This window comes from Sinocyclocheilus grahami, unplaced genomic scaffold, assembly GCF_001515645.1.
Source record: "Sinocyclocheilus grahami isolate Dianchi unplaced genomic scaffold, SAMN03320097.WGS_v1.1 scaffold320.1, whole genome shotgun sequence".
In the NCBI taxonomy this organism is placed as follows: Eukaryota; Metazoa; Chordata; class Actinopteri; order Cypriniformes; family Cyprinidae; genus Sinocyclocheilus; species Sinocyclocheilus grahami.
In genome coordinates this window covers 252395-264278 of record NW_015505499.1, presented here as the reverse complement: position 1 = coordinate 264278, position 11884 = coordinate 252395, and the positions used below count along the sequence as shown (strand labels likewise).

The following is an 11884-nucleotide window of genomic DNA, read 5'->3' as shown; positions in this document are numbered from 1 at the left end:
TGCAAATGAGATTTGAGAGCTTTAGTGGAGACAAAAATGATTAATTAACAATGACTTAAATTGTTCTATTTTTTCCTGGAAGGCTATCATATAACTTCGGAAGACTTAGAATATAGATGTGTGATCATCCTTCCCTCCTATCGGTTACACTTACTAAATTTGTCTTCCATGTCAGGACAACAGAAACATTACAGTATCCCATCCCTTTATCATTGTGGCGCAAGCTGTCATATATCATGAGCGCTTAAACTTGGTTGGTGATGTCATGCTGTTGACCTTGAATCTTTGTGCGAGCGAGTCCTTACATAACAATGCCACACAGACTACTAAGGAAGCATCAATTGTCGAGACTCCAACTGGCCTCGGGGCACCACTGAGAAAATGACAACCCATAGACAGGGGAACGAAATTGGATAGAACAAGGGATTATTCAACAGGGGACACTTACAAAATTGTGAATAACATTTGTGAGGGTCCACACAACAGGAACACTGAAGAAAGGAATGCTCAACAGTACAATGTGAAGCATTCCTACGCCGAGCGCATACGTCAGCCATATCCCTCGACTGTTCATCACACGGGTGTTTGGGTTGACTTCACTGTGGGCCACACCGACGTTCATCTTGCTTTTCTGTCGATAGACAAAAAACAGTACACTGTAAAACATGATTTTTAGAAGAAGTTGGAAATAAGAGTTTACTGGAGTGCATTTTACAAGAAAAAACGAATTTTCTATTTCAAAGTTGCATATTTGATTCAATGCTACTCACTGTTTCTTTGTTATTGGTTGTGAAATTTGCTAGCAATTTCTGTGACACTTTATTTTGTGTCCTTGTTACAGTGTAATTATACATTTAAGTACGGAGTAATATTAATTAACTACATGTACTTACTATATGGTTAGGGTTAGGAGTTACTTGCATGTAATAATGCACAATTTATTGTTATAATAATAGTAAGTACATGTAACGTGTAACAGGGACACCTTAAAAATACCGCAATTTCTGAGTGAAAACTGTTTCTACACATGATTTTTTAATGTAGTCCAAAATGTCAAAATGGAAACTGCGAGTCAAATAATACATTAAATGCAACAAAATCTGTATAAATAAAATAATTAAATTATAAAGACCTGATTACTTAATTGTTAATTATGCAGTTAATTAAATAATACAATTAATAAATAAAACATAACATTTTGTATTTAAATTATTATTATTTTTTTTAAAGAAATGATTAAATCGGCCAAAAAAAACAACATTCAATTATTTGGCGAATCAATTCACTTATAACAATGAATTGATCAAATGACTAACATAGATAAAAGTGTGTTGTGATTAAGTGTTTTTTGTTTTTGCATCAGAACTAAAAGTAACATTTCAGTGTCAGAATCTATTTAGCAGCAGTCTAGTTCATTTCAGTGAAATAAGATGTAAAACTGATTGTTAACTATTCAAAATGCACGATCATTTATGCACTACTAAAATCTACAATCTATAGTTGTTGTTTTATGGCTTTAAAAGTGTTACAGATGATGTCTCGTCTATATATGCCAACAGAAGCATGTTCACAAACACACAATGGGGTGATTCTTTATAGTACTTTGCCCTAATGCATTACTGTTCATGCCGGCCAACTTATTCAAATTATGTGCAAGAGTTTGGTTCTTCTTTGGAAGAGCAAAAGGGTGAAAGTGACATTTTATGGCCTGCTTGCTTTATCCTCCATGGTAAACATTCTGTGCAGCTGTTCGAAAGTCAAAGTGCAATGTTACCTAATATACATATTTTGGTTGTTTCTCATCTAATGATTTCTCACCAAAAATCATTTACTCATCTTGGTTTCTACTCACCAAGTCAGCTGCTTTTTTGATATATGTTACAATTAAAGAAAACATCCACAGCAAAATGACATTATTTTGTTCTGTTATTATTACTCTCATTCAAATAAATGCAATAAACGCAAAACAGACTGAGGCCAAAGGTTTAAGTCCTGCTACGGCAACATCAGATAACCACTCAATTGATTCTTCCCTAAATATGATTCACGCTTTGATTGTGTAAAATATGTAATATGTTTTTTTTTAATATCCAGTGAGACAGCAAAACAGTTAAGAGGAAGTAATATTGAATAGATGTTGCTAATACGTAGCTAAACGTTAACGATAAAGACAGCAGCCTGAGCATTTATATTATTATTATTTTAATATTACATAAAAATGCATGTTGGTTTTTCAGTAGCAGCTGCAGGAGATAAACAAGTCCATGACACAGATAGAGTTAGCAGCACAGCTACATAACAAATCCCTGTCTTATTCCTGCACAGCTTACTGTCTTCTTTCATTCATTCAACCACTTGAATAACTCTTTAAACATGCTCCAGTCTGTGCTATTATAGTGAGTTGCTTTAGGTTGTGCGCATGAGCAATGCTCTTTATTTAGCATCAGCTGCTTTCATAACAAACACCAGTTGCTTTTGTTTCACTCTACTTCCATTAAACACCCCGAACATCAATAAAAGCTCTTAAATCCCCCCTTTATCGGCCGATTTTGGCCCATTTGGTTTTAAAGTAGCTGCACAAATGCGTTGGTTTCATAAGAGTTAAGTAACGGTACCTTGTTTGCGTTCGGGTGATGCAGGCTGGAGCGCTGCCGGCCTCCGCTGCGCTCACTGCAGGCTGACTCACTGCACACACTCCGCTAGCACAACGGCTATCGCTGCTAACGGGATTAGAAGCGCAAACCTCGCGAGATTGGCGCGACACGCCCACCAAAAGGCGTGATGTTTACAAAATGAAACACCACTAACGAAGGTGTCAAATCATTTTTTTCTATGATAGGGTAAGAATTGGGTTGCTATTAGTCAGTCAGTTAATGTGTGGAGTTTTATTTGACCGTTTGTAAATATAAAATACCAATAACATGCTAACATATGGGCTAATTTTAAGGATTTGTATACTTTTTAAACATAGCCATAACAATTCAAAATTCCATTTATTGATTTCTAAGCAATATAAATACAAAGATACGACAAAGAAAAAAAAGCATCCAATCAAAGCAGAGAATAACAATGACGTCATTTAGGCGGCAGGTAAGTCATATCCGATACTGGAGGGAGTCTTGTGTAATGAATTTATCGGATAACTTTTAACGGATTATTGTTATTTTACAAAATGTAAGTAGGAAGATGTTTGCCCATTTTAAATATAACTGTAAATATAACGTATCATAATGTTAATGTCACGGTTGATCATTAGAATTTACGCTACCCAAAAACTGCGAAGATGAGAGGTTTGTGGCCATTGTTGTCTCAGTTTTAAAACTTTTCTTCTTAGGGAGCACACTATGAAGGCGCTTCCACCGGAGACTGTGCGTCTGCTGTGCAGCTCTCAGGTTATAACATCTGTCCTGAATGTTGTCAAAGAGCTGGCTGAAAACTCACTTGATGCTGGTTCCTCAAGCCTTGAAGTCAAACTGGTAAATGCACGTTTTATCAACAAACATAGTGGCCAGTATTAGGACACTTAACTGTATTCATGTCATTGAGTTAGACAACAAAATGTTTTTTTTTTCTGACATAAGTTCTAGCATCATTAGTTTGCAGATGCAGCTTTGTTTGATATTTTGTTTTTAGTGCAATGACATTTATAAATTTTTTAAGCGTGGCTTAAGTGTTCAAATATTGTTGGGGCCACTCTTAATAGCTATGTTAAATCTATGTTCATGTTTCTTTGTGGTCAGGAGAATTATGGATTGGATCGCATTGAAGTCAGAGACAATGGTTCTGGAATCAAAGCTACTGATGTTCCTGTGATGGCAGTAAAACACTACACATCTAAAATCTCCTGCCACGAAGACCTGCAGCGCCTAGAGACTTACGGCTTCAGAGGAGAGGCTCTGGCGTCCATATGTGCCATATCAGAGGTTACATCTCACTAGTGTATATTTGATTTTATTGGTAACACTTTACAATAAGGTTCATGAGTTAACATTAGTTAACTACTTTAGTTAACATGACCTAAGAATGAACAATACTTCTGCAGCATCTATTAATCTTAGTTCATGTTAATTGCAACATTTACTAATGAATTATTAAAATTAAAAGTTGTGCTTGTTAACATTAGTTAATGCACTGTGAACTAACATGAACTAACACTGAACAACTGTATTTTCATTAACTAACATTAGCAAAGCTTAATAAATACTGTAATATATATACTGTTCATTGTTTGATCATGTTAGTTAATACATGAACTAACACTAACTAATGGAACCTTATTGTAAAGTGTTACCATTTTATTGCTTGAGTTAGTGATGCACATAAAAAATAGTAGCTGAAATCGTTATTACGAAAATGATGAAAACAATTATGGCTGATATTAAAATCCTGGATTATTATGGCTGAAAAATCAAATATACTAAAGTAAAATCATTCCTTTTAAATGCCAAAAGTGAATTTAGGCAGTACTGTATTATAATGTGCAGTTTAAAAAGCCTTCATTTTTTGAGATCTTATAAAGATTATGTTAAATTGAACATAAATTAAAATGACTTACATGGTTACAATTGAAGTGAAGTGATATTAAAGATGAAATTTAGTACTAGATGATGGCAAAAGTACAAACGGGCAGAAATTATGTGCATAATTATTAAATATCCAGTAACTTCCAGTATCCAATATTGATTGACACTGATAAATAAAAAATGCTAATATTGACAGATAACTCCAGTGGTACCAAAATACTGTGCATCTCCAATGAGTCCATGAGAATCCTTTTTATTCATTGTATTACAAATGTTGAAAATGTTTCCTCTGTAATTGACCTTTTCTTCACCTACCAGGTGGTAATTACAACCAAAACCGCAGATGATGATTTTAGCATTCAGTATTCAGTCGATCACAATGGACAGATCGTCTCTCAAAAGCCATCACATCTTGGCGAGGGTAGGTGTCTGCTAATGCATTTTTTTTTAAACTCTTGATTTATGGGAACAACAGACTGCTTCTAACATACCTTTTCCCTCAGGCACCACTGTGTGTGCAGCAAATCTGTTCAAGAACCTCCCTGTCAGACGGCAGTATTATTCCAACACTAAGAAATGCAAAGAGGAACTGAAGAGGGTCCAGAACTTACTCATGGCTTATGCTGTTGTTAAGCCTGAGTTAAGGATCACATTGAGCCACAACAAGGTATGTTACGGCTTTCATGTGTTAACTTTTTGACTGTGCAACTACAATGTCTTTGAACAAGAATAGTGGTCAACTGATTTTTGTTGCCCAAAGTCTAAAAACACTTGAAAAATCTGGGATTAAACTGGCGATATATCAATATTTGTAAGATTTCAAACTAAACATTACATTTTTTTAATGGAATATGTCATGATGGATAAAATGAACCTTACACATTTTTGTCTTCAGTTATAAGTTGTTGAAAAGTATTAGGTTGTTAAAAAAGTATTTGGTCTGTAAGCCTTTTTAATGTTTTTAAAATAAGTCTCTTATGCTCATTGTAATGTAATTATCATTCTTATTATCAGTTTTATGTACAGTTATGCTGCTTAAATACCTTTTTCAGGATTTTTTGATGAGTAGAATGTTCAAAAGAACAGCATTTATTTTAAATTGAAATATTTTTTAACATTATAATTGTTTATTGCCAATCAATTTAATAAATCCTTACTGAATAAAAGGCAAAAAAAAATAAAAAATCTTACTGTTCCCAAACTTTTGAATGGTAGTGAACATTTGACCACAAGGTGGCGTCCCACATCAAAAAATACTGTGGTATTACTCTCTAGGGTTTTACCCACATTCAGTGACATTTAACCATCACACAGCAGGATATCAGTTATCAGCTAATAGTGTTGGACTAACGTTAATTAGAACTTATGTAACTTGTTTATTGCTGTGGTTTCTCACTACTGTATTGACTCTGTGCTTCCTCGTAGCAGTTTCAATCTCATGTTTTAAATCCTGAAATTAATCAGCAAAGTTGATAAAATAATTTTAACATGCCATTCCAGTGAATAGATGTAATATAACAATGTTTTTTTCCCCTAATTGTTTTAAGTCCTTTAGGAAAACTCCTGATTGTTGCATGCATGTTATGATGACAGCCTGGACATTTCCAGCATTTATACATGTTTGAACTGTCATAAGTTAGAGCGTAACCCGGAAAAGTGGACATTTCGCCTGCTTCTCCTCCAAAATTAGCAATGCAACCACTGGATGAACCACTAAGCCTTCGAATCTCACATTGCCACATGATCCTAAAGGAACAACCTAAGTGGTATAAGTTCTCTGAGTTTTTTTGCAAGTTCAGTAACAGCCTGGCCTCATGATAGCATACGTATCTGGCCTTGCTCGGTGAGACCTCGCGTACCTTTCATTAAATTCATATCATTCAGGTTGTAGATCATCGGGGGAGGGCCATACACTCATTTCATGCCATCAGCACTTCCAGGCATATCTCGTATCACAAACTTTGCACTTCGCCCTGCATTGGGTTTCATGACTTCTCAAAAAGCTGTTTACTAGTCTGATCTCTTTACAGTCACCAAATTGTATATTTCATAGCAGAGATGTGTGCTGCAGACCGCATGCTTTCAGAAATCAACACCTTGGATATATATACTTGCATGTGGAAGTGCCAACGACAGGCAAAAGCACGGGTGTGAAAATATATGCGTAACTGCGCTCCTCATGTTGAAATGGCATTTGTGCAAATAGCGTGTTTGCTTGATGCTGCCAGATGGTATAAAATCCTCATGAAAAGTTGGCAAGGCTTGTCCATGCAGTGCTCCCTGCGCAGTTGCTTTTGTAATATCCAAACATTCCCCAAAGTATAATTGTTTATTGTGAAGACTTGATTGGTGGCTAATGGCTGTTTGCGAGCATGCAATCCCACAGGTGGTATTATTTTAGGATGACCGAAAAATAACTTGACCCGTTTTACCGTGTTGTTACAGGCTGTGGTCTGGCAGAAGTCCAGGGTGTCGGATCACCGAACTGCCCTCATGGCCGTGCTCGGAGCGGCCTCCGTAGCCAACATGCTCCCCGTCCAGCATCACCAGGAGCAACCAGAGGTCAGTGAAGCACTGAGAAAACACGAGCATATTTATCGTTTCCAGCATGAGCAGTAGGGTTCCACAGATGCACCAGCTCTGGGGCTGCCATGACGGTTTGCGATAGGAAACTCTTTTTTTTCCACAGAATGTTTTCATAAAGGAGTGTGCTTCAAGGTTCAAACAATCAGGGGGTTCATTTCGATTGCATGTGTCTTGAGCTGACTTTAAATGTCCCTGCACTTCTGTCAGGTTGCTAAACCTAAAGACTCGTGTAACAACTTAATTCCGAACGGCTTTCCTCTCCCTGGAGAGCTGTTTCTCTTTTTCCTGGTTGTGCATTCCGCAGCGATGACTTTTTGCATGAATGACTCGGCATTCTTACCCAGGTTATACCTTATATAAAGCCTTTTAATTTTCTGGATAGGATTCAAATTTCTAGCTAATATTTGAGATGTATACATAGAAATGCTGTGGCCCTGAAGTGTATATGGACACTTTTGGACACATCATACATAAAAATGTTTGAATGACATTGCATAGATGTCAAAATGTCAAACCAAGTGGCATCTACAAACAAAATTTGAAGTCAGTTCTACTGAAGCTTGTGAAGCTACTGAAGCTGTCATAAAAATAAATATATTTTTACTTAATTGGTAACCTAACAATCTTTTTTTATTTTTGCCTGAAAGGTGTATTTGTGCTGTTATTTGTTTAAAATAAATGCCTCTTTGGTTTGATATTTTGTTATTTAACGCAACTACATTTATGCATTTTAAGGGTACTTAAGTATCCAAATACTTTCTGTCTTCACTTTGAAAAAATAAATCCATTCTTATACATTTTTAACCTAAACATTTTTTTTGCCTAAAAAGTATATTTGTGTTGTTTATTTCTTTAAAATAAATGCCTCTTTGTTTAGATATTTTGTTATATAAATGATTTAATTGTGACCTAAAGAGTCCAAATACTTTTCCCCCTAAATTTTCAGAGCTAAAATTGTGTATTTTAATCATAGAAGCTGTAGAATTACACATACTGAAAGGCTATGTATCTTCGCGAGACCACGTGTAAAGTTTACCTTGCAGCGGTCAGGGATGGATCACATTACAGTCAGTGTCAGCAGTGGACCTATGCACCGAATGCGGCAAACTTTGCGACAAATGCAGCAGTGAATTAAAGGAGCCCTCAGGGACTGCAATGTACGTGGTGAAAGGGCCTCAGAGGGACGTAACCTGCCTGTTTTGGCCAGAGGCCACAATCCCACTGCTCTGGCACAGATTTAATACACTGCTACAAATGCAATGAGCAAGAATTAGTTCAAACAAATATGTGTTATATAGTATTACGCATTGGTAAAAAACTGTAAGCTTGATTTAATCCAGTTTAGTGACATTTCTCTCACTCACAAAGACACACATGTGAATATTTAATATGTGCTGCAGCAGTAGAGTATCTGTGCTGCATGTGTGTTTTCTGCAGGTGTAATGTGCTCACTGCCCGCGGTGCTCCTTAACACTAATCCTGCTTGACTAATCTTGAGCATTTTTGATTCGCTCCTATTATGCAGTATATTTTCAAGTGTATTCCCATCATTGATGTATTGGATTTAATAAAATATGGAAATCATATTAGTTTTCATCTAAAATAGCATTTTTATCAGGCTCCTATGTTTAGGTTCAGTAATTTTACTCTAATGGCAATGTATAGGTAATTTTCTATGCAATTCAAGTGAACATAAATATGGGAGCCTGATAAAAATGCTCATTTTAGAAAAAAATTTCAGACGGCACTTAGAGAGGATTTTTCATCTGAACTCTTCATATATATATATATGTTGTATATATATTGTATATATATATATATATCTTTATTTGACACTCTAGCACTCGCTATTCTAATTCTATTCTTTAAAAAAAACCTGTCCCTCAAAAAAGGCCTCTTAACACTAGCTTGCTCTATTCTTTTTCAATTCTATCGGTTTTCTTTTTATTTATTATATAATCAAAAAACCTTGCTACGTGTACTGCGTTAAGCTAACTGAGACTTGTCATAGCACTTGCATATCATTGCTCTTTTGTTGATTTTGATTGCTTCCATTGTCCTCATTTGTAAGTCACTTTGGATAAAAGCGTCTGCTAAATGACTAAATGTAAATGCAATGTAATGTGTTATATATATATATTAGTTTTATGTTGCTGCCTTATGTTAAATTGCTTGAATTTACTTTTTTTCCTACATCATTCTACACTCCATACACTATAATGGCAAAGCAAAAAACAGGCTTTTAATATCTTTGCAAATGTATTAAAAATAAAAAACTTAAATGATTCCATTGCATATCTGGGACAGTTGAAATTTAGCTCAGGAGCATTCATATTGCTTGTAGATGTTACTACACTTCAAGTGAAGTTAACCTGTGGCAAAGTCAATTGAATGGGTATGATTTGGAAAGGCGCACATGACCTAACAGCTGAAAATGCATATTAGAGCAAAAACCAAGCCCTGAGGTCAAAATAACTGCCTGTAGAGCTCAGAAACAGGATTGCATCAAACCACACATCTGGGGAAGAGTTCAGAAAAAAATTCTGATGCATTGAAGGTTCACAGAATCATTTAGCCTTCATTATCCATAATGGAAGACATTTGAAACAACTAGAACTCTTCCTAGAGCTGGCCTCCTGGCCAAACTGAGCAATTGATGGAGAAGGGCCTTGGTTAGACTGGTGACCAAGAAGCTGATGGTCACTCTAGTTGAGCTCCATGATCATATGCAGATGGTAGAAACCTAGAGAAGGACAAACATCACTGCAACACTCCACCGATCTGGGCTTTATGGCGGTGTGGCCAGACTCAATCCTCTCCTCAGTGAAGACACACGAAAACACACTTGGAATTTGCAAAATAGCACCTAAAGAACCCTCAGACTGTGAGAAACAAGATTTTCTGGTCTGATGAACCTCAATTCCAAACATCATGTTTGAAGGAAACCAGGCAGTGCTCATCAGCTGCAGAGTACCATCCCAATAGTAAAGTGTGCTGGTAGCAGCCTCATGCTGTGGGGCTGTTTTTCAGCGGCAGGGACTGAGGGACACCTCAGAGTAGAAGAAAAGCTCAATGCACCAAAATATAGAGATAGCCTTAATAAAAACCCAGTCCAGAGCATTCAGAACCTCAAACCGGGCAGAAGGTTCACCTTCCTACAGGACAATGACCCTAAGCACACAGCAAGAGTGGCTTATAGAACGCTCTGTGAATGTCCTTGAGTGGCCCAGCCACAGCCTGGGCTTGAACCCAATCAAATATTTCTGGAGAAACCTGAAAATGTGTGTCTGCCCCCATCCAACCTGACAGAGCTTGAGAGGTGAAGAGGTAAGGAGAAAAATGGCAGATAATTCTTCAGATAATTCAAACAAATCTTGACGCATCATACCCAAAAGGACTTAAGGCTGTAAAGGTGCTTCAGCTAAATACTGAGTTGCAAGTTGCAATACTTATGCAATGTACTTATTTCAGTTTTTTTATTTCTAATAAATTTACGAATTTGTGACAGTTCTGTTTTTGCTTTGTCATTATGGTGTATGGATTGTAGATTGAGTTTAACATAAGGCTGCAACATAACAAAACGTGAAATAAATGAAGGGGTATGAATACTTTCGCAAGGCACTGTATATATATATACTGTATATATACATACATTTTTTTTATCATTAATATACAGTATAAACATGTATATAAACACCTCTAACATGAAATATTGGCTATTTTATCAAGAAATATTCCAGGCATTTGATATTTTCATCCCCTTTTTCTAATCAAAATATTTAAAACAAAATGCCTTTACTTTGGAATAAATATAAAATTGATCACACTTAAATATATTGAGGGCAATTTACATTGGTAATCAAATATTTTTTGTTTTACTTTCATCCTGTTAGTCTTTTGTAACATCCCCTATCTAATAAAAGCAAGGAATCCACTGCATAATAACGTCTGGATGTGTTAGAAATGGGTTTGATGAATTGTGTTATGTTTTGTGGTATTAGCTGATTTGTCACACTCTAAAACATCACATCCTGTCGATGCCGATAGCCTAGTGGGCAAGTGCACGACATATAATGCTTGCATTACGGGCGCCCCGAGTTCGAATCCAGCTTGAGGACCTTTCCCGATCCCGCCCCCCCATCTCTCTCTCCCACTTCGCTTTCCTGTCTGCTCTCCACTGTCGTATCATAATAAAAAGGCAAAAAAAGACCCAAAATAAATCTTAAAATGGGGGAAGTCGTGGCCTAATGGTTAGAGAGTCGGACTCGTAACCCAAAAGGTTGCGGGTTTGAGTCTCGTACCGGCAGGGATTGTAGGTGGGGGGAGTGAATGTACAGTGCTCTCTCCCACCTTCAATACCACGACCGAGGTGCCCTTGAACCCCGAACCCCCAACTGCTCCCCGGGTGCCGCAGCAAAAATGGCTGCCCACTGCTCCGGGTGTGTGTTCACGGTGTGTGTGTGTGTTCACTGCTGTGTGTGTGCACTTGGATGGGTTAAATGCAGAGCACTAATTCCAAGTATGGGTCACCATACTTGGCCACATGTCACTTCACTGTCACTTCACTTTTATCACATACTGTTGGATAAAAATTAATAATAGATCTGTAATATGATTATATTAACATTTCAAAAAGGGGTTAATAATCAGTGGTTGATAACAAATAATAAAAACTGTACCCTCATGCAAGCTAACTATCAGCTCTGTGTTTTAATCCATGTTCATTTGCTATTGGGTAAATATTCAGGTATAATGAATAAAGTTTAAGTGCCTGA

General features: G+C 36.6%; 2 protein-coding genes across 3 annotated transcripts in view; one reads left to right on the top strand and one right to left on the bottom strand.

The window, feature by feature from the left end:
- The window catches only part of ormdl1 (ORMDL sphingolipid biosynthesis regulator 1), a 4452-nt gene extending 1745 nt beyond the window's left edge, over window positions 1-2707 (bottom strand). Inside the window, exons 1-2 of the mRNA XM_016294560.1 lie at window positions 2616-2707; window positions 449-631 (exon numbers count right to left, since the gene is read on the bottom strand). Coding sequence (XP_016150046.1) covers window positions 449-622 — 174 coding nt within the window. The 5' untranslated portion in view covers window positions 623-631; window positions 2616-2707. The remainder of the gene's footprint in view (window positions 1-448; window positions 632-2615) is intronic.
- LOC107602147 (PMS1 protein homolog 1-like) overlaps window positions 1-11884 on the top strand; it is a 35291-nt gene that overhangs the window by 3787 nt on the left and 19620 nt on the right. For both annotated transcript variants that reach the window (XM_016294559.1, XM_016294558.1), the window contains exons 2-7: window positions 3114-3174; window positions 3335-3476; window positions 3741-3923; window positions 4842-4944; window positions 5027-5190; window positions 6969-7085. In XM_016294559.1, coding sequence (XP_016150045.1) covers window positions 3173-3174; window positions 3335-3476; window positions 3741-3923; window positions 4842-4944; window positions 5027-5190; window positions 6969-7085 — 711 coding nt within the window. In that variant the 5' untranslated portion in view covers window positions 3114-3172. The remainder of the gene's footprint in view (window positions 1-3113; window positions 3175-3334; window positions 3477-3740; window positions 3924-4841; window positions 4945-5026; window positions 5191-6968; window positions 7086-11884) is intronic.